The 24,330-nt window shown below is 43.6% G+C and overlaps 1 protein-coding gene across 1 annotated transcript in view; it reads right to left on the bottom strand.

Annotated features, from left to right (window-relative positions):
• Nucleotides 1–248: 248 nt before the first annotated feature.
• vash2 (vasohibin 2) overlaps nucleotides 249–24,330 on the bottom strand; it is a 51,350-nt gene continuing 27,268 nt past the window's right edge. The window contains 7 exon segments of the mRNA XM_080452357.1: nucleotides 249–6,512; nucleotides 15,336–15,448; nucleotides 22,275–22,330; nucleotides 22,333–22,360; nucleotides 22,364–22,417; nucleotides 23,158–23,216; nucleotides 23,219–23,394. Of these exon segments, the coding sequence (XP_080308483.1) occupies nucleotides 6,443–6,512; nucleotides 15,336–15,448; nucleotides 22,275–22,330; nucleotides 22,333–22,360; nucleotides 22,364–22,417; nucleotides 23,158–23,216; nucleotides 23,219–23,394 (556 nt within the window). The 3' untranslated portion in view covers nucleotides 249–6,442.

The raw sequence follows: 24,330 nt of genomic DNA, 5'->3' as shown, positions 1-24,330 counted from the left end.
TAGTCGAGTAAAAGTACAATATTGCCTGAGATGTAGTGGAGTAGAAGTAAATGGAAATTGGAAATACTCCAGTAAAGTAAAAGTAACTCAAAACAGTACTTGAGTAAATCTACTTAGTTACTTTCCACCACTGCCAATTCCACCACTGCCAATGAACCAATCGAACTAACTCTCACCACATCGCTCCAAGAAGCTCAGCAGGACACATGAATGATCACAAAACAGCGGGGTTAAAAACATAGATCATTTGTTTTTATTACAACAACACATGCTTGATAAAAACATACTGTAACAGTGGGACAGAGGGCCACAGATACTGCAACAGTAGGAGAGATAGAACTATGCCCGTCAAGACCCTCCTTCTTTAGGTTCCCATAAGAATACAAAAATCACACCGTTATCCATTCCTCGCACAAGAAAACCTGGGACGGATTCCACAAGGCTCAATTCAGAAAAGAAAGTGGACTGGACTGGATTCTTCACGTAGTAAATCCCCAAAAAAGTCAATAGTGGTTTTATAGTGTGGGTAAGGAAGCCAGTTCTCCAAAGCCCTATATAATGAGGTGCTTCCACGTTTTTCCAGTGCTACAATTGAATTAACAAACCAACGTTTTGCTCAGTCCCATTCAGTTAGTTCCAAACTAGTCCAGGATTGTTTGATTTGCTCAAAGTGCCATGATGGGAAGATTTGTTTGCAGTGGTTGTGGGTTTGATTCCCACTGGCCACCACAAATACAGTACATTATACACTGCGTTTTTCGTTCACCTCAGCCCACGTCAGACGAAGGACTTTGATGAAGAGCCGGGGTCTTTTCACTGACAGTTTCTACATTATGTAGGAGCATCCATAGAAAATAGACATTTTCAGAAACAAGAAAACAAAACAAGGCGCCAACAGAGACAGCGCGATAAAATTCAAAAAACATTTTGGAAATTTTCAAAACGTTTTTTGGACAAAATAACATTCCCGTTTTACCCCAGAGGAAACTATAGTCTTGCTTAACGTGAACAACAAGCTATAGCACCAGCGCTAACATTGTTTGGACAGTGGTTCTCAAACGTGCTCTTGGGAGATCCATAGTACGGTGGGTTTCTGTTAGGGACCACAGTAGTTTGGATTCACGTTGGGACACAACATGAACCCCATATTAGAGAAGCAGACTAGGTCAACAGGACTGGATTTGTGAATGAATTAACAGCATAAGACCTATACTTCGTTGTACATCAAATATAGAAAATAGCCAATCTACAAGCTCACAATGAGACGCATTGTGAGGTTGTTGATCTGCTATTTTTTGAAAATATTTGAACATGCCCAAAGTAGGGACACCATGCTGAACAGAAACCTAACAGTGATCTGGGCCACCAAGACCAGCGTTGAGAATCACTGTCTTTTAGGATGATGGTCGTTTTCTGGGCAATGCTCCCAACAACGATCAACAAAGTGAACCACAGGATCAAAAAAGTATTCTTATGTATACTGGTGGTGACATTCCTGTGCTCATCATCAAGTGGTTAGGATGACACACTTTTAATGCAGCTCCCAAACAACCTAACAGTTTTGTCTCGACAGCGATGTTTGGCACTTGTCACTTGCCCATAATCGGGTGGTTAACATGTCCACCTTCAAACCCAAGCCAATGTACTTGCATTTGTTGGCATAGGACGTCAGCTTGGATGTGTGTATCAATATGGTTTAACAGATAGTCTGGGTTGTTTTTGCCCAGAAATCTGCTGTGTAGCACCAACTTTAGAATTAGAACACTAAAGTTAATATCTAACATTAAGAGGAAGCTGGGAAACCAACTGATGTCAACAGCACTCTGTAAACAAATCAAAGGCCTTCAACGAGACAAGCTGCTACAAGGAGTGAATGTGCTTTTGCGTCATACATAGTACAATCAATGAATCAAACATTAGAAATGTGACTTTTATCAAAAATAAAAACATCAGACTGAAGGAGAGTTGAACACATCACCCCAAGGATAAAGGAATAGGTAAACAAAATAAACAAAGGTTTTCACTCAAAAGAAATTCCAAACAAAGTTGCATTAAAGCATGAAAGTCAAGTAAAATAGCTACATTGCTTGAGTGTTTGCTGTAGACTTTTACCATAAAAAAAGAAGTTCGCCCTGGCATTGTAGCATCATTAAAACACAGTGTGGTAGCCTGTGATTGCAGTGTCATTACAGATTTGTGTGTTAAAATTGATATTAATATATTGGATACCAGTTAGTTACAGTACTGTAAAAAAAAAAAAAAACATGTTTCTGGGTATTACATGTCATCTGGGTGTGGCATTGCAGTCCAAAAAGGGTTTCAGAGGGCTGTAGCCTGGGAGTAAGTACTTTAGAAGTTGCTGTCAGATACAAAATAAATCCATTTCAAATCTTATTTTCACATTTGTATTAAAAATGTCGGTATCCTTCTTGTGCCCTTAAAATGAGTTTTATCATTTCTAAAAGCACATGGGCAGCAATAAAAAATCATAATTATTTGTCTTTGTTGGTGGAAAATATCTAGCAGATATAGATATACAGTAGGCGGAGTTCACCCAACAACACAAAGTAAAAAGTAAAACCACATAATAACCGATAATCCCAGTATTCATTTGATCGTTGGTTACTCTGAAAGTAACGCTTCACTTTACTATTAAGTCAGCTAGTCAACGGCAGAACTTTATAAGGTACAGTAATGACCAGGTAACCGTGGATGATAAAAAATACTGCCCTAGTTTCTCGTTCAACTGGTTATTTTGTGCCAGAGTTAAGAAACTGTCCTACTTGACCTGTGTGTGTGTGTCTCTGCATTGTGCTACGGCTGGCTAGAGTCCAAGTGCCAGAAACATGCATCATGCATGGTCTGCTATTCCTACTGCAGTGTTACTGCGTCAACCCATAAAACGTTTGACCTTCATTCTGTAAGTGTAAGCTTTGTTCTGTAAGTTTTAAAAAGTAACTTTTATTGTCTAAGATAGTTGATATGTCTTAAATGTCTGCATATACAGTACTGAACTCTGTGAATAATGGTGATTATGCTTATGGTTGTTCTTTTGTATTTAGCTGACAACGTAACCTATATTTATCACGACACAGAATCCGATGTACCTTCCCCAATTGTACTGTACTGTATTTAGGATGAGAACCCACATTGAATCATGGAGGGGGGTGAGAGAGGGGGGTACGTATATTATTGCGATTATCAAATATGCAATTATTATAGTGTATGTTACTAACCACTTCTTTTTTAACCCATTAAGACCTGAACGCATCATTTTAGATTTCTTTGGCTATTCAAAAATAGCAGATATACAAGCTCATAGCACGGCACGAGTGCCGCGCTAAGAGCTTGTATATCTGCTAGTTTTGAAAAATCATGATATACATTTTTAAAACATTTGTAACTCAAATCTTTGCTTCTGGGGGTCCCTGGAACAAAATATTTTGAGATGGGGGTCCGCAGCCAAATACATTTTTTGGGGGTCCTTGACATGAAAAAGTTTGAGAACCACTGATTTAGCATCATACGTTTTTTCAGGATTCAGAAGACGTTTTTGAAGGAGCGGCCTCAGGTCTTAATGGGTTAAATAGGGAAGCCAAGTGGTTAAATATACTGTTTTACAAGAGTATATAATATACAGTGAATTAGATAATGATTACCCCCCGCCCCCAGTGTAAGTCAATCTATGGACCCCTGCACCCATATCATTCATTTTATTTGGTTTGTGGAAGACATTTAGATTAGTTTTTTTCCTCCCCCTCCATAATCGGTTGATTACCTCTCCACGTGCATAGCTTGTTGTCAAACCAAAAAGCTACAACAACAACAACAACAAAACACCTGACGGCATCATTTTCAGTTTCAGATCGATCGACAGACACACAACCATCCTCGAGGTGAAAGACACAACAGAACAGTCAACTAAACAGCGATGCTCATTCATGTTCTGTTGACAACGGATGAGACGTCTGTGTGTGAGACAGTCTTCATTTAAACGTTTGAACTAATAATCCCCATACATTCTCTGGATTGTTAAACATAATCACATACTACAGTAACATATAATGTAATGCATCTACGCGCCTTTGAATGCCTTGCATTTGGTCTCTGTCGGGCGGAAACCTCATATGTCCAAAACTGTTACTTTTCAGGATTCAAAAACGTAACAGTTCACATTCACAAGTTCACAAGCAGTTCACAAGCTGGAAACGGGTCGCTTCGCGCCCCGTTTCGAGCTTGCAGATCTGCTACTTTTGATGTTTTTGTGTGACGCTGCAGTACGATCAAGTAGGGCGTTAATTGACGAAACAACACAAAAAGTGTATGGAGATAAGAGGTTTCTGTCCCGACAGCAACGATTTGTCAGTTATTTTGCCTTGAAAGTCCAGAAACTAAACGGTACAACAGACGTGTCTGACATTTCAAGCGTGTGTGAATCATAAAAAGGCCTCAATAGGAGAATCTAAAATCATCATAATATTAATATATCTTATCTTTAGGAACAATCCATATCGTAACTCGCTCAATGCACTGTGTACAGCGTAGGACACAATGGTATAGGCCACTCTGGGTACTTCATCAAAGCCTCACAGAGCTAAACAGACACGACTACAACCTTCCTCTGTGAGTGAGTGCCGTTTTGCTTGTATATGTCTTCAATGACATTTATTATCACTGACCTCTCTCTCACAAAAGGATATCGCTGATAATAATCAATGCCATTGAAAAGATCAAACTAGCCAAGACACTTACAGCATCATTGTCATACGAAGCTTCCCCTTGATTTCAGATCGAAGAGCAAAGGAGAGAGCGAGAGAGAGAGAAAAAGCAGGTGTTTTGTCGCAGTATCAGTCCTAATGATCTCTGCTGAACTCTCCTACTCTCTCTCTCTCTTTCTCCATTCCCCTTCTCTCTGCCTTTTATCCCTTCTCCCGTCTTTGCTCTCTCGTAATTCCCTCTCCCCTCCTATCCTATCCTCTCCCCTCCTCTGTCTTTGATTTCTCAGCACGCCGCAGCGATCATGTCCTCCACATTTGATTTCTCAGCATGCTGCAACGATCATGCCCTCCACATTCTAAATAGGCCTGCTGTGATCTGTTACAATCTCATTATGCAAACGCCAGCACTTGTGTCACTCTTTTTAAAAACCCCTCTCTCGCTCTCTCCGTTCCCAAAGCCGCTTCAGGAAAATGGAATCGAAATGGTCTTTGTACATTAGCATAGAAGCTCTGTTTGTACCTCATTTGGTATCCTCGCCAAGCGACGGCGCTGTCGACCTCAGCATGGCCGTGTTGGTCAGTCGATCCGTTTAAACCACTTTGGTGACGCTCAAGGAGCAACATAGCCTCTAGGCTAATGTGGCTTTTAGACTTTAAGCCCCCTTTCGCACTATAAAAACCTGCAAGGTTGGGTGCGAGGAAAAACACAGGCCTCAGGAGTATGTGTGGTGATTGGAAATACGGGCAATAATGGAGTCATACATTAATTATAATAGTGGCGAAAAAAGTTAAATATTTTTTTTATCCTTGCCATTCCACCGAGGTCCGCAACAGGCCGAACAGCCCCTCTGTTATTTTGTGGCACAAGGTTGAGCTGCTGTTTTCAGTGCTTTGGCACAGAGTAGACAGAGATGTCAATTGAAAACAAGGGAACCATCTAAAGACTTTTGCCAATGAAGTGTGAACTAGTTTTTATTTTAAGTACCGGTAAGTTTAATACTACTTTAATACTTCAAATGTACCTGTGCCATAACCACGTAAACCCTATATACCCCCGTGGGGGAAATCAAACTATAATTGTTGCCCTCTTTTTTTCCCTCTACACGAAAATATACGGCCCACAAGCTCACAACGTGAGATGCGGCCTTATGGGGACACATACAGTAAGAAGACGGTTGGTTGTAACGACAGCGATCTTCCACCGGAGGTCACTCTGAATAAGAAAGCACACATAGGCCCCTTCACATACCTGCATGGCTTACGGCCTTTTCACCCGGGAAGCGACTGATGCTGCGCCTACAAATTCATTTCCATCGAGAGGCCAGCGTTCAGGTATAGGGAGGCGTTGGGGTGCAATCTATCGCGTGAAACTGTCGCGTGCCTGTTTCGTCTCACGCCACGCGTGGAAACGCTTCTGTTCACACGAGGAGCCCAGCGTGACCCCCGCAGATCCAAGTGTGTCGCTCCCCATGTGAAAAGACCTTTAGGCTTAAGTCACAGACACACTGACACACATAAACGTTAAGCTGGTTTCTGCCGCAGTGGGATCTTCTCATTGGAAGATGCAGCCGACTCCTGTGTTCCATTTCCTGTAGGCGGAGTGGAGAGGAGAGGCTCGGGAGAGCGACCCAGTGGCTGGACAGGGAGGCTGGTTACGAAGGCAGAAATGAGGAAGAGGAGTCATAGAGGCTGGATACGAACGCAGAGTTGAGAGCTCCGGAGGTTCAGATCCGGATCTGGTAGCCGTCGCTGAGCATGCTGAGCTCCGGAGGTTTCCTCTCCACCGAGGCGGGCCTGGCGATGGACAGACAGACAGACAGACACGAACAGAGAGGGAAACAGACAGTGTTAGATAGCACAGTAAACATCTCATGTTGTGAGGGTGAAATACACCAGTGGTTCTCAAACTTTTCATGTCAAGGACCCCCACAATTATAAGTATTTGGCCGCGGACCCCCATCTCAAAAATATTGTTCCAGGGACCCTCAGATGCAAAGATTTGAGTAAAACAAATTCGCTTTAAAATATACATATTCAAATATTTGCACACATTTTCACGATTTTTCAAAAATAGCAGATCTACAAGCTTGTAGATCTGATATTTTTGAATAGCTAAAGTATAAAATAATAGCTAAAGTGGTTAAAATGATTGCGACGCTATATTAAATAATTTAGCTGGGGACCCCCTGGTACCCCGCCAAGGACCCCTGTTTGAGAACCAATGAATACACTGTTTCGTTCAGGCCCCTTCCTGCACTTTACATGGAATCACACAGCAGAGAAAGAGACAGAGAGAGAGACAGAGTTGAATGGAGAACTGAAGAGAGTGGGGAGGTGGCCAGTGAAGGAGAAAGCAGTTCAGAGAGAGATGTAGGAGGAGAGAACGAGGGATATAGCTACTGTACAACGTAGTGATACAGAGAAAATAAAGTCAGAGAGAGAGAGAGAGAGAGAGAGAGAGGGGCGGCTCTGCAAATCAGAAAGTCATCACTTTTTAATCTCACAGTCAGCCCACACACACACACACACACACACACACACACACACACACACACACACACACACACACACACACACACACACACACACACACACACACACACACACACACACACACACACACACACACACACACACACACACACACACACACACACCTTTCTCTTTGAAAGCAACAAGAAGAGAGTTGAGCTCGCACATCAAAGAAAGTGTTATTTCTTTAAGCTGATCTGCTGAGAGGAGAGGAGAGGAGAGGAGAGGAGAGGAGAGGAGAGGAGAGGAGAGAGAAAGAGAAGGGGAATATAGGAGAAAGGAGGAGAGGACAGCTGACAGGTTCCACCCCCCCTCCTCTTTTTCTGTTATCCTACTTCCACTCTCTCCATTATTTCCCCTCCTCTTCTTTCTTCCCCTCGTTCTATCATCTTCCCTAGTTCCTCCCAGGGTGATCTTTCTCTTCCTCTCTTCTCCCTCACTGGCACTGCATGGTAAAATCCTGAGTATCCATTTAACTCTGACAGGGCAAATATGAACACAGATGGTGCCAACTAACTGGCTTTCAACATGCACTGAACCACGAAAATAGACGATCTACAAGCGCACAACGTTGTTGCGGCCAATGACACGACGAATGTATGTGTATTGCTACAGTGCAGCTATGCTGTTTCTTGTATACTTTCGATTGGTTAGACTCAAACTCTCATCGTGACATGGATGGTGAGCAGCAGTGAAATGAAAGTTTGTTTGTTTAATGGTTGCATGGTTACCACAGCAGTGGCAACCAAGTCCCAACCAACTCATGTAAACACACTATTTTAGTTATCTGTCGTAGGACAGAGTATATAGGACTTATTATTATTATTATTATTACTACTATAGGGAGCTCAACACCTTGAAACCTTGCATAGCTGAACCTGGATATCGTTGCTGTCGGGCAGAAACATCTTATCTGTTTTTACATAAATTAACGCCCTACTTGATCATACTACAGCGTCACACAAAAGCATCAAAAGTAGCAGATCGACAACTTTGAACTTACAGATCTGCAACTTTTGCTATTTTTTATTGGAATCCTGAAAAGTAACAGTTTTATAAATATGAGGTTTCCACCCGACAAGAGACGATATAAGGAATGAATTAACAGCACTAACGCCTTTCCCGTCATTGCCCTGTGCCTTTTAATACATGCACGCCAAAACAATGTCATCACAGGCACCCCACAGACACAACGATGGAAGGAGGCAGGGACACGTGTGTGTGTGTGGGTGGGTGGGGGGTTCTAGAGGGGACATGAAAGAGCACCACCCCTCCCCCCCCTCAGCCCCTGTTCCAGTGTCCACTTCATGCCACATCAATATCAAATTCAAAGTCAATGAAGTCAACAGGATAGAAACATGTTGTCTGATGCAAGTCAGTCGAGGATACAGCCTTGGCTGGCAACAGAAAGGGACATGTTTGCACGCACGCACGCACGCACGCACGCACGCACGCACGCACGCACGCACGCACGCACGCACGCACGCACGCACGCACGCACGCACGCACGCACGCACGCACGCACGCACGCACGCACGCACACGCGCACGCAGTGATAACTGAAAGTAAGTAAGTAAGCCTAGTTGCAGAGCCAGGAGGCCCATAGGGCAGGAGCCTATCTCCTGTTTCTGTAGCGTGAGGCAGCTACATGTACAAGTACACCCCCTGGACATGATGCTAGTATGTCGGAGGGACTTACCCCCCAATCCAACCCTTGAGTGCCAAACAGGGAGGCGTTTGGTCCCCGTTTTTATAGTCTTTGGTATGACCCGACCGGGGGATTGAACCCCGACTACCCAGTCTCAGGGCGGACACTCTAGAACCGTGGTCTTTCTAGAGAGTCCGTGGACTTAACATAAAGTAAAGTCCTTTGGGAGTTTCCAGGGGGTCCCCAGCAAAATTAGTTAATACACAATCATTTTAACCACTTTATCCATTTATTCGTTGGCTATTCAAAAGTAGCAGATCTACAAGCTCGTACATCTGCTATTTTTGACACATTTTTTTAAATTATTACAAACATTCTCTTCTGGGGGTCCCTGGCACAAAAACCTTTTCAGATGGGGGTTAGCAGCCAAGTACACATTCATTCAAAAAAGTTTGAGAACTACTTGCTCTAGAAGGCCAGAAGGCCACTGAGCTGGTGAGAACTGAAAGTAGCAACACATTTTTCATCTGTTTTTTTTTGTGGGGGGGGGGGGGGGGTTGGCTGGTACATCTCCTTCATGGAACATGTGTCACTAGGGCCGCCGTACTAAAAGCTTTTCAAGGTTTTGTGGCTTTGGGGGACAGGAAGGCTAGGTGCTTTTTATCACTCTTCTGACCGACTGACGTAGGCTAAGACCCTGGGGTGAAAGCACTGGTTGTATTGGGGTTGGGGGGGGGGGGGGGGGTCTATGGAGTGACTGTGTGATCTTTGGTTCACTTTTTCTTTAAAAAGTAAAGAAAAAGCCTCCATAATTTGTGATTCCCCTCCACGTTTGTTTACTTTATGCATACATTTCTTTATGCATGTGTGTGGGCCTACACATGTGTTTAGGACAGATGAGAGCTGGGCATATACTGTATGTCCTAAGAGAAGCATAATTCAGAATTGTCTCAAGTAGGGCCGTCTTACTGATGGACGGGCGTCGATCTGTAGGACATCCCACACCTACAGTATACCTATTAGGACGTGCTAAAGAAAGACGTTGGTGCGGAAAGCACAAACGAGCTGGCCAGATGTAAGGATGACTGGAGACGCAGGTGGAGGGTTCGTCAGAGGACGAAGTAGAGAGAGGGCTGGGCAATTAACTGAGAATATAATAGAATATAACCTTAATAGCTTAATCTAGCTCAGGTTAATCGAATAATCGAAAGGTAGTTTCTTTTTATATATATATATATATATATATATATATATATATATATATATATATATGTTACAGGGAAATTGGCATTCCAGGGAAATTGGCATTCCAGGGAAATTGAAAAAGGAGCGCTTGTTTTTTAGCCTGGTTCCAGACGAATCTGCCTTTGCAAAATTGCATCGCACTTTAGCCCTCGGCAGATTAGGTCTGGCCCCGCCGCCCCCCTCCATAGAGATTCCATTTCTCTCCCTCCGCAGTTGTGCGGAACCAACCAGGGCCCAGTATCCAAATGTGGGCGGACTTATCACCTTATTTGGAGCAATGACGTACAAGGAAGCACTGCTGATTGGTTAGTGAACAAGGAAGCACTGCTCTGATTGGTTTAGGTCTAACCAATAGAGTCCGTTTGGATCTTTTTGTCACCGCCCCTTGGAAAAAAATCTATCGTTGATAGGGACCAGACTAATATCCACGCAGTGTGTCGTGTGATATTGTCTGGCCACGCGAGGCTACTTGTTTTTTCCACCCACCCAGGCAATTCTGTATAACCAACACTAGAGGGCAATGAATGCACACTGAATCCACACTGAATCCACACGCATGCACATGCGTGTGTGCGTGTGCATGTGTGCGCATGCACACATGCACGCGCATGTGTGCACATGCGTGTGCGTGTGTGCATGCGCACACATGCACAGGCACACACGCACACATGTGTGTCGTCGTGGACACTGGATAGTAACCATAGACTGCAACCCATGAAAAGATCTATTCTCCCCCTATCGGTTCACAACTCGGACGCTGATTCAACTAGCAGACCTTCGGCCGGTCGGCCTCAAGCTCTGCTGAGTCGGCGCGCCTCCATCATGGACAATAACTATTATCACGTGTGCGTGTGAACGTGTGTTCAGCTTTCCCCTAGCGTAGCTTCCTGGTTGCTATGTGGGGGGGAACAACAAAAGCCAGGTCGGCCTTGCATCAAAGCCCCGCCTCGCGCCTCCTCCTCGCGCCGCCTCGTATCAAAGCCTCGCTTCGCGCCTCCTCCTCCTCCTCCTCGCGCCGCCTCGTATCAAAGCCCCGCCTCGTGCCTCCTCCTCCTCGCGAGCCTCGCGTAAAAAACCCTGTCTCGAAAAGCCCCGCCTCGCGCCGAAGCCCCGCGCCTAAAAGCGAGCGCTCCTCTTTCAATTTCCCTGGAATGCCAATTTCCCTGTGACTTATATATTCAGTATATTTGCTTGTAGATCTGCTATTTTCACTATTGTTTTCAAATAATTTAGTTTTAGTTTATTTCAGTCAATTTTGTGGTAACATTACAGTACTTACTAACTGTATCATTCACCGTTGTATTTGTTTTATAGTTGTGTGCGCATGTTGTGGTGTAAACTCTGCCATCCACTTGATAACGATTTTTTAAACTACATCTTTGTACATGTACTGTAGTTCGTAGCTGTCGGGCAAAACCTCCTATCTCCATATTCAAACTTTTTTGTGTTTTTTCGCCCTACTTGATTATACAACAGCGTCACACACAGGCATCAAAAGTAGCAGATCTGCAAGGTCGAAACACGGCGTGAAGCAACGCGTTTTGAGCTTTTTTTTTTAACATACCATTATAGTGCTTGGTGAGTAATACGGCCCTTTAGACGCATGTTTGCCGTGTTTGTATTGATTGCATTTACATCTAGCTTAACGCTGAGTGCTCTCTGCTGGACATACTCAACAACAGCATTAGCATGTCATTGATGTAGCTTCGTTCTCACAGCCAGCTTCTGCTCTCACAGGCCTGACTGCCTGAAGCTAATGAAGACCATGATTACAGCCTCTCACAAGACTGCTGCAAGCACACACACAATCACACCTTCTGTTTAGTGTGCGTGTGCGTGTGCGTGTGTGTGTGTGTGTGTGTCTGCGTGTGTGTGAGTGGGCGTGAATGTTTCCGCGCACCTGTGTTTTTGGTACTTCCAGATCTCTTCCTGTGTGTATTCTAAGTATGTGTATGTATGTGTTAAAACGAGTGTCTGTCTGGGTATATAATTTGTGCAAGTGCTATACTGCTTTCCTTCTGCACTGTGCATAATGATATCTTGTTGATAAACATAACAGTCATTAGTTTGGTTTATTTGTTTATCTGCAACGGTAAAGAGAAACACACTGACAGTTGCAGAAGCACTGTACTGTACTGTACTGCACTGTACTGTACTGTACTGTACTGTACTGTACTGTACTGTATTGTACTGTATTGTACTGTACTGTACTGTACTGTGCACGTTTATGCTGCCGAAGGTCATTTGCAACGCCAGTCCCTTGATGTGCAGTGAATAGTGATAGTTCAAGCAGTCACTGTTTGAAATCTTAAAAGTCAGTGCACACCCAGGGATGCGCACAGTCAAACAATGCACAAACACGAGACTTGGGACCACAACTGCAGTACAGACGTGGCAAAATGCTAATAAACACCTTACATTTGGAAAATGTTCAAAATCAGCTTCAATCTGATTGAGAAAAATGCATGGGAAGAATGGCCTTACAACTGCATACTAGAGTGCATTACCTGTGCGCTAATTGATAGTTATGGCACTGTATAGCACAGCACAGAGTGCTGCTGGGTTCTTGCCAACACAATTGATGAGAATGTTTTGTAATTAAAGCTTCTACAATTTACTGACCACACCTGTGTGTGTGTGTGTGTGTGTGTGTGTGTGTGTGTGTGTGTGTGTGTGTGTGTGTGTGTGTGTGTGTGTGTGTGTGTGTGTGTGTGTGTGTGTGTGTGTGTGTGTGTGTTTTGTAGCGCTGAGCCTCGCTAATATTGATGCAATAAGTCTACATATAGGCTATACATGTAGCCTAGCCATGGACGGTCTGCAGCTTGCTATGCATTCAATCCATTAAGATCAGGAAGGCATCTGTGTAATTTTAAGATTTCTTCTTAAAGGACAACTTTGTTTTTTTACAACCATGGTTTATGTTTTAGCTTGTAATTAAAGTAAATAAAAGATGGGTGTTAAAACATTTTCATTCATTGCTTTCTATAGTTTTAGCAATTTTCGCGATCTTTTTTTACAGTGGGCGGGGGCATTCGGGCAGGTGGCTAAATATGTATTTTTTTACACAACTCTGCGATTTCTTTATTATTATTTACAGTAGCTCTTCTAGCCCACAAGAACTCACATCTGGCCATCAAAGACCACGGGACCTTTTTTATTGTGTAAAAAATACATTTAGCCACCTGCCCGAATGCCCCCGCCCACTGTAAAAAAAGATCGCAAAAATTGCTAAAACTATAGAAAGCAGTAAATAAAAAATAAATTACACTCATCTTTTATTTACTTTAATTACAAGCTAAAACATAAATCTTGGTTGTAAAAAAACTAAGTTGTCCTTTAAATCTATCTATCTATGTACAGGCATTGTCTTTTAGGTTTTGTGTCAACTGAGTTTGCTTTTTCTCTCTCTAACACACACACACACACACTTCCACCCAGTGTTGTCAGCTGTGTGCTAGGCTGATACATGACCTGCATTAGATCAACAGCTGCAGACTAGCTTCACACACACACACACACACGCACACGCACATGCACACACACACACACACACACGCACACACACACGCACACGCAAACACACACACACACACACACACACACGCTAACATTGCCTTCAGCTGGTGTCATCTTAACAGAACTGTCTTTTCTGCCCTGTGATACAGCAGAGCGTGACACACACGCACGCGCGCGAACATACTGCACGCTCTTCTTCAGTGTCAGCTTTACTTCGATTTAACCCATGACACTAGTCTGCCGCAGCATTTCCTTAAGCTTAGTACACACACACACACACACACACACACACACACACACACACACACACACACACACACACACACACACACACACACACACACACACACACACACACACACACACATATGCATGTGTCGCATCAGTAGCATTCTCAACTCTCCTTGACCTGGAAAATATAACTAGAAATGAGAGAAGGAGGGAGGGCGATGCGGACAGTGACCACGGGAGGAGGAGAAAGATACATGAAAGGCTACAGCATACTACAAACCAGTGAATATTTAATTATATTATATACTATACTTAATAAATACCCTTTTTATTTGCGGTTTTCAAATATGTTTTGACACAGAATCAAAGGATTCACCAGGAGCCTGGATGGCTTATTGGCTCCAGGCTTAAAATTATTTATATAAATACTTTCGGAAATCTCCATGGGAAAAATGTATGGGGTTACTATCTGTGGCACAACAAAATGGCTGTCACAGCTATATGCCCTATACTCCAAACCAGTGGGTTTTTGGTTTGTTGCTGTTAGCAGAATCTGTCTTGAAAACACCAGGCGGGAAAATCGTCTACATGCACCCAGATGTTAGACCACTAGGGGGCAGTTCGGTGTCAATTACAGAGGGGTCATATTATGGAACAGAATTCCAACTAGTAAATGGATCATCCTCCCAATCAGACTTTCAAAAGAAAACGTGGGCAACTAACCAAGATTCTTTGAAAATTGCAGATCTACAAGCTCGCGTTGTGAGCTTGTAGATCGCCTATTGTTGAATACCCAAAGTATAAGTAGTGTTAAAGTGGTTGAAACAGATTTTGCTGGGGGACCCCCTGGAAGCACCTCAAGGACCCCTGGGGGTCCCCGGACCCCACTGCCGTAAGCCATTAAAACCAGGTATTTGTGTCATGTTAGATTTTAGCCATATTTTATACTTTGGCTATTCAAAAATAGCAGATCTACAAGCTCACAGCGCGTCACTTCGTGCCACGCCGCGAGCTTGTAGATCTGCTATTTTTGAAAAATTGTGAACTTTTGTGCAAATCTTTGAATATATATGTTTTTTTAAAGCGAACATTTGTAACTCAAATCTTTGCTTCTAAGGGGTCCCTGGAACAAAAAATTTAGAGATGGGGGCCAAACACATAATTTTGGGGGTCCTTGACATGAAAGAGTTTGAGCACTACATACCACATATTGAGCAACATACGTTTATCAGAAAACTTTGAATCTTTGAATTTTTTTTAATCGTCTTCAAGTCTTAATGGGTTAAAGGGAAACAGAACGAATTAAACAGAGGAAAATGACACAGGAAGAGGATGAGGAGAGGGGAAGAAAGCAGAAAGACCTCGCCAGTAAACCACACACACACACACACACACACACACACACACACACACACACACACACACACACACGAAAAAACACGTACGATTTGTCTCTGCGGTGTCGTCGTGTGGGGCTGCTCTGTCGTCTCCGTGGCGATAAGGACTTCCCCCTGCTGCGTTCTTTGATTGGTGATTGGGCGCTGGAGGACTTGAGGATCTGAACGGTAAACAGATACACAAACAAAACCATGGTGACCATGATGCTGAAAATCACAATGCAACTTAACATGCTTTCATATTTGTTAAACCTGATACTTGCGGGTCAGTGGTGGAAAGTAACTAAGTACATGTACTCATGTACTGTACTTAAGTAAAAAACTGTTGGTACTTTTACTTTACTGGAGTATTTCAAATTTTGTACTTTTACTCCACTACAATTATTTGAAAACTTTAGTTACTTTGTAGATTTTGATTATTATTACAAAATATGTTTAATTTCATTAACCACTTCAGCCCTATGCATACTTAGGCTATTTGAAAATAGCCGATCTACAAGCTCACAACGCGTCACATCGCGACGCGTTGTACGTTGAGCTTGTAGATCTGCTATTTTCAAAAGATTTTGATAAACTTTAATCCCGTTTCACATTGTGAAACAGGACATTCTGCATGAGTACTTTTACTTTTAGTACTTTTAGTATATTTTGATGCTAACACTTTTGTACTTTTACTCAAGTAAATTTTGATAACCAGACTTTTACTTGTAACAGTGTTTCTACATTGCAGTATTGATACTTTTAATTAGGTAAAAAGTGTCCACCACTGCTGCGTAACAGTGTTGCGCACCGAAATAGCCGATCTAGTGATTCTGAAACAAGGCTAATAATACACTGAGTTTTTGTGTGTGATAGTAATGCCTGAGGCAAGGCTTTATGTGTATAGGGCATTTCATTCACAAAGTCAGTTCAAGGTGCTTTAAATAAAGCATTAAAAAAGGCATTCAAAGACATAAAAGGGAATCCAGAGTCATTATGTAGGGGCCTGCAAAATACGGGAATAATATGCATAATGTGTTTCGTCTCTGTCAGTCCAAAATCAATCTACAAGCTCACAGTGAGACTGTATATAGATCGACTATTTTCACTACTTTTGTGCAACATTCTTTTATGATGAAGTTGGGCATGAATTTACGAATTAAAGTTGAAATATGGAGATAGGAGGTTTCTGCACGACAGCGACGGTTACATGTCGGCTTTCCGACATGTCGCCTTTCCGACGGTTACTAACCCTATACCTAACCCTAACCCTAACCCTAACCGCACGCGGAAGCCACTAGTCGGAGTAGTGAGATGTCGGAATGGAAGGAGCACCCCGACAGCGACGATATGTTTTTCAACGTGGGAAAGAAAGCCGGTGAAATGATACATTTAACCTGTTTCTTTCTTTTGTGATTTTCAATATCCTGTGTAGTTAAGGCAACCTAATATCAGTTTCATGGATTGATGTATTGTACTCTCTCTAAGCCAATCTGAGATCCCTTTATGGGGGAGCTATACATATACTATATATATATATATAAAAAAAGCAATTTCCTGGAAAATAAAAAGTAATTTCCTGAAAAAGAAAAAATAGACCAGAATAAAGTGGATCTGGGGATCCACATGTGAACGGCATGGCTCCAATGTGGATCTGTGCCGTGCTGTGAGCGTGTACATCTGCTATTTTTGAACAGCCAATGTATAAACTATGGATAAAGGGGTTAACTTAAAATGTGTTAACACATTTTGCTGGGGACCCCCTGGGACCATTCACTGGTGGTCCACCACTACCCGAGTCCATATGGAAATCTGTTTTAAATATGATATATTTAATATTCACGACAATTATGTGCATTTTGATTAACTCAAGCCGATCTCCCGCTGTTATTGATTGAATACTTTTTAGCAGTTTGCAAAGACAAGCACAGGGAAGTACAGTTCAATACAAGGTCTGGTAAGAGGATTTTGAACCCAAGAAAGCACTGTTTCCATTGGGGTCCTTTGTACTCAATTCATCGAAAACAATCAATTATGGCTCAATGCTGATTTGTTGAAAGTGGCTCAACTGGGTTTACTATTTGACATTTCTTGCTATACTTTGATAATGGACTGAGTTCGTTAACAGAGAACCAAACCAAAACCAGAGACAATGAAACAATGGAAGAGACAATATCCTCTCCAGTAGCAGCGACCACAAGGGTATTCAGCTCATATGGCCGTGTGTGTGTGTGTGTGTGTGTGTGTGTGTGTGTGTGTGTGTGTGTGTGTGTGTGTGTGTGTGTGTGTGTGTTAGAGACAATAGTAACTATAGTGACTGACCTTGACCTGGATAATCCAGGTAAAAAGCAAAGAGGAGGAGGTAGGGGGGGGGGGGGAAGAGAGAGAGAGAGAGAGAGAGAGAGAGAGAGAGAGAGAGAGAGAGAGAGAGAGAGAGAGAGAGAGAGAGAGAGAGAGAGAGAGAGAGAGAGATGTACAGGGAGAAAGAGAGGGGGGGGGTAAGAGATGGCGAGAGAGAGAGAGAGAGAGAGAGAGAGAGAGAGAGAGAGAGAGAGAGAGAGAGAGAGAGAGAGAGGGTTCATACATCTTGTGGAAATGCTTGAGTTGCAGTAGTGCCTGCAGACAGAATGATGTCACTGCAGGTGAAACGCCTGCATGCATGGCCTGCTGAGTGGTAGAGCGCTGCACAGGGCCTCATGCCACCAGTGTTGCCAGGTCTGCTTATTATAATTATTTCCCCTCAAGATGTCATTTGAAAATAGCAGATCTACAAGCTCAGACGTTGTGAGCTTGTAGATCTGCTATTTTCAAATAGCAGATGCATATGTTTAAAGTGCTCATGTGGCCCATAGTCGCTTCTATTGGGCTTGTTGTCCTAGACCTGGTTGCTTGTTTCTCTCACAGAATCTGGCAACACTCCATGCCACCACTGAACTGAACCCACACAGACAGTGTCACGTTTCTGTTTGCTTGGTTTGGATGGTTTTTATACTGCCATCAAAATGTGGAATGCCCCGACACCATCCATTCAAAGGATGTGAATCAACAGTTTCTTTCGAAATTGGCCAGAAGAAACATCTATCAGGAGCTAGACCACAAGGGGAAGGTAAATGTAAATGTTTTTTTTCCTTTTCTCCATTGTACATAACTAGAAGCCCCCCCCCCAACCCCCCCCAAAGAAAATATCGTTTGGGGGTACAAAATCATGAAAAAAAAAAACCCAGAGGGTTGCCCCCCCCCCCCCTTAGGGGTCCCTGGAGACCCTGGGGTCTCCAGGCCGTGACCTACAGACACGGCGAAGGAAAACTGTAAAGCCACAGCCACGCATGCAAGATGTTGCACATGAACTCTGCAGCCGCACTGAGGCGCTCCAACACAAACACTCTGACATTAAGCTTCACACAACAAACATCAGCAGTACACACAACATTCACCACAATGACAAACAAATTACATCCGCGCAAAATAAGCGAGGGCTCGCTTATTTGGGTTTCAAAAATCGTGGATAAAAAATTGCCCCAAAAAAGTTTTTACATTTTTAACAACGCATCGCGTCCTGACCGTCCTCCCTCTCTCTCCATCTCCTTGTCTCTCTCTCTCTCTCCCCTCTGGCCCTCTCTCTCTCCCTGTCTTCCTCTCTCTCCCTCCCTCGTTCCCTCTCTCTCTCTTTCCCTCCCTCCCTCTCTTCCTCTCTCTCTCTCTCCCTCTATGTCTCTCTGTCTCTCTCTGTCCGTCAGCGAAAATTCTGTCGTTGTGTTTGGCTCACTATTCTCTCTCTCCCAACCTCCCTCTCTCTCCCCCTCTCTCCCTGTGTGCGCGCATGGCTGTCCCCCCCGCCCCACCCCCACCACACACACACACACACACACACACAGAGACGTGCGTGGTGTCACTCTCTCCCCGTCTCTGGCGCGTTTCCGCGACTAATGTGACGCAACGGGACTTTTGAGATGGCCATGCCCAAAATAGGTTGCCTTATTCGGATACATGCGTGTGACTGGCCGCCCCTGCCGGTTCTCTGAATTTTTATTTTTAAATAGGCTCTGTCATGATTAATTGACCACACATATGAAGTGAAACAACTAAATTCTATCCAAACGATATGTTAAAAGTAAATTCCGTGCCTCAAAGAAGAAGTTTGAGAGCGTTTTATAACCGAAAGTAAGAAGTGAAGGCACTCGCACCCTGACTCGCACAAACAACAATGGCTGCCGTTGGTGTTTGGTCGGCTGCACTCGGAGCCATTCGGGCTCACTCGAACTCGCCACCTGATTGGCCAACTTTTGCTGTCAATCACAGAACGATGAGCGACGACGCTGATAGGCTCGGAGAGTGAGGTTGGGTTGCCATGTCCAGGTGTTGTAAGCGTGAAGTGGGTGTAAATTGGTTAGAGAAAGTGCGTCGACGCATGCGCAGTGCGCAGCTTTGTGTTTTTTCATGAAGCTGGTTGCTTGTTGCTCGCGCACGATCTGGCAACAGCGGTGCATACGCATGCGCAGTGCGCAGTTTTTTATTTTTTCGTTCCCTGGTTCAGCCAGTTTGCCAATTGTAATATAGATAGTGTTTTGTATTTGTTGATGACATGTCATATTGTGTTTACAATATGCTAGCCTGAGATGGCCAGACTAATATCACTGCGTAGATATTAGTCTGGAATCTCTGTGTGGAACCTGCATTTCCAAGGGGCGAATAAAAAAAAAATCCTCTGGTGATAAACCCTACTTCGGAGGGAGTGAAATCCAATCACAACTGAGCGGTGCCAGACCAAATCTGCCAAGATTTTTTTTTGACATGGCAGATTCGTCTGGTTTCCAGGCTAACAATATGCATACACAATATGCATACAATACAGACATACACACACACAGTGTTGTGTGTATTATTTTATGCTATGTTGATGAATTGAATACATATGACCACAATGGAAACAAGTCCCCTGGACTTTTTTGTGTTATCCTTTTAGCCTTAATGTCTGACATGCTGTTTACATTTCTGACTGATAAAGTATTCAATAAAATAAAAAAAACAGCGCCTCTCACAGTAACTGATCACGTCGCAACCCATTGTGAGCTTGTAGATCAGCTATTTGCACTACTTTTGTGCGACTCTCTTGTATGATGTAGAAGGGCATACATTTACGAAAAAATATAAAAAATGTATATATGAAGGTTTTTGCCTGAAAGCGACAAAATGTAAATTAGACCTAAAGGCTCAGGTTTTTTATACTTTTTCCCACCAATGCCCTGAGACATTCTCACGGTTATTAAAGAGCTTAACACTTTCCCCCCCAGTTCCTATTAAATCAATTAAGCTCTAGTGTAGCTCTAATAATCACTGTTCTGCTGTGCCCTTAGAACTCAAGAGTATAAACCACTTACTGTAAGTCCTATATTATGTGTGAAGATAGCAGATGTACAAGCTCACAAAGCATCGTGATGCGACACGCTGTGACCTTGACCTGTGACCGTACATTTTTCGCAGTTCTTTCAAAAACCTTGAATTTTGCTGGTAATAACATGCCATACATAGAGATGCCATGTTAAGAGTAGTTAAAGTGACAAATCATCTCCTCATATGTCCAAAACTGTTACTTTTCAGGATTCAAATTGAAAAGCATCAAAAGTAGCAGATCTACAAGCTCGAAACGCGGCGTTTCGAAGCGACACTGTATGATCACGTAGGGCTTTATTTATGAAAAAATAATATAGAGATAAGAGGTTTCTGCCTGACAGCAACAAAATATTATTGTGGGAAAACAATACTGTTGCGTTTGTGTACTTGTGTTTTGCTTTTGTGAAGTTGTGTGTCTGTGTGCAATTACCTCACTATGCCACTCTCTTTTTCATCGGTGTGTGTGTGTGTGTGTGTGTGTGTGTGTGTGTGTGTGTGTGTGTGTGTGTGTGTGTGTGTGTGTGATGAATACATCAGTTGAAGCTATCATTAAAAGCTCAGCAGCAGAACAAAACTCGCATGGAGATGGAACATGTGACTCAGTGTGAACACACACACGCACACACACACACACACACTCACACACACACACACACACACACATTACAGTTTTTTCTTGCCATGAATCTAAATGTGATCTCTATATATAATTAAATATGACAGAGGCTCAGAAAACTTTAAGGAAGTTTAAGGATACGAAACACACACACACACACACACACACACACACACACACACACACACACACACACACACACACACACACACACACACACACACACACACACACACACACACACACACACACACACACACACACACACACACACACACACACACAGAGAGAGGCCGGTGGTTTCCTGGACAGGATGCAGGGCAGAAAACAGGAAATAGCTCATATTCTACAGCTGGTCACATCACTCACGTGCTTCTCATAATAATATGGGTCAACATGTTGGTGTGTGTGTGTGTGTGTGGAGAAAAGTTCTTAGAACTTTATATCTTGTTTTTATGTATTAACTGGGTGGGTCTCGTGAGTTCTTCACATTCTATGGAAGCTCAGACGCACGCACAAACACACACATTTCTATTTATAATCAATTCATTTTATATGGCTTATAACCAATTACAGTTAAGTCCCAGACAAACCCACAGCACAGCTGACTAAAGCCTGACACTGTGTGCGTGTGACAGCTGTGAGTGAGTACACCGAGTGACCCACATATCTTGCTGAATTGCAGTCCAGCCCACATCCACACTCCTCACACACACACACACACACACACACACACACACACACACACACACACACACACACACACACACACACACACACACACACACACACACACACACACAACACACACACACACACACACACACACACACACACACACACCTTAAGCCACTGTGGTATGACGCTGTAAGGGTATTTTGGTATGTGTGTCAGTCACAACATGTGTGCGTATGGGTATCGTCTCTGTCGGGTGGAAACCTCATATGTCCAAAGCTTTTACTTTTCAGGATTGAAGTTCAAAAACAGAAAAAGTTGCTTGCCTTCATCCTCATGTCTCGGCCATGTTTCTCCAGCTCTTTCCTCATCTCCTGGGCTCCAGCCTCGCCGCGTTCAACACCAGGTGCTTTCACTCGATTGGCTGGAAGACGTGAGGGTCGTGGGGCACGTAGAGACCGATCTTCACCTGGAGGGGGGGGAGAGAGAGAGAGAGAGAGAGAGAGAGAGAGAGAGAGAGAGAGAGAGAGAGAGAGAGAGAGAGAGAGAGAGAGAGAGAGAGAGAGAGAGAGAGAGGAGAGAGAGAGAGAGAGAGAGAGAGAGAGAGAGTTATTTCATTATATGTCATTACTGTACAAAAGCATTATTCAACCTGTTCTGTTGCATTGTTCCCCATGTTTCTTCACTATATTGTCCATGTCTAACAAAACAAACTTTCAGTATTACCCGTATTGCCTTACTTCCACACCCACACTTTCTGATGTGAACAATAAGGCCATCACACGTTTAGCACAACACAATAGCAAATGACACTGATGATCGTCCCCTACATCGTCACTTCAGACTCATGCCATCTAGACAAAGATATACAGCACTTTGAAATGGCTAAAAGTGTGTTTTAGTAGACGTCTTGTCCCTTAAGCCAGTGGTTTTAAACCCTTTTCATATCAAGGTCAATTATTTATTGGGCATTTGTGCCACGGACCACCATTTGATGAGATTTGGCCTCTCAGACCCAGGACTTATATATTTTGTTATTGTTAAGATTTTGTCCACAATTCCATGCTGTATTGATGTTGGTACCATCATAGGAGAGATAACAGGCAAACGTTGATCCACTGGTTGAGAACCACTGCCTTAAGCCATTGCAGCACTAAACAAACTGAGGTTTGTTTACACACACACACACACACACACACACACCCCTACCTTCTTCAGCGTGTGCTGGTACTTCTTGTAGGAGTTCTCGAACTCGGCCACCAGCTCCCCAGGGTGCGGTGGACGAGGGGCTTGTCCATGAGGTCCGTCCTGCGGCTCATGCCCAGCGCCCCGTAGCGGCCGTTGAAGTAGACGCCCAGCACCACGTGGTGGAAGCAGTGGCCCGAGAACTGGGTCTTAAAGCTGATGGGGAAGCGCTCCAGAGACGTCAGACCGTTGGTCAGGTAGCTGGGTCCCACACAGGAGGGTCAGTTAAGGTATATAACACAGGGCTTAAGTGGTTAATGTGTATCGCGTGTTGTGTGTATTTTCCCAGATGCTTTTAAAAGGTGATGCTGGTAGATCCTTCCATTACACAGCTCCCTGGACATGATATACAGCATACTAGTGATAATCGTTACATCCATCGTCGTTATTACGACTATTACTTAATAGGACCTAGGAGAGGGAGAGACAGAAGGAGACACACAGAGACAAGGAGACAGAGACAGACAGAAAAGAAGACAGAGACAGAAAGAGACAGAAAGAGACACAGACAGAAGGAGACACAGAGAGACGGAGAAGGAGACACAGAAGGAGACACAGAGAGACAGAGGGAGACAGAAGGAGACACAGAGAGACAGAGAAGGAGAGACAGAAGGACACACACACACACACAGACAGACAGACAGACAGACAGACAGACAGACAGACAGACAGACAGACAGACAGACAGACAGACAGAGAGACAGAAAAAGACACAGAGAGACAGAGAAGGAGAGACAGAAGGAGACACACACACAGAGACAGACAGACAGACAGAGAAGGAGACACAGAGACAGAAGGAGACACAGAGAGACAGAGAAGGAGAGACAGAAGGAAACACAGAGAGACAGAGAAGGAGAGACAGAGAGACGGAGGAGAAAGCAAGATAGGGAAAGTGAGTGGCAGAGTAGAGACTAAGGACAGTTATTAGCTGTGCTTATTTAAATGAAGAAACCTGAAAGAGTCAGTTCTTACACTCTCAGAGTTAAATGAACGCTCAGAATTGACTGTGTAGTTGTGTCGTAGCTTAATGGTGATGGATGGGTCGTGCTACTCACTGGAAAACGGGTTGTTTCAGAGAGCGAGGCGGTGGGGTGATGGAGTACAACATAAATTATCCTTCAGTGCTTCAACACTGTG

This window comes from Gymnoscopelus braueri, assembly GCF_963280865.1.
Source record: "Gymnoscopelus braueri genome assembly, chromosome: 16".
NCBI lineage: Eukaryota > Metazoa > Chordata > Actinopteri > Myctophiformes > Myctophidae > Gymnoscopelus > Gymnoscopelus braueri.
This window is presented reverse-complemented; position numbering and strand designations above follow the sequence as displayed.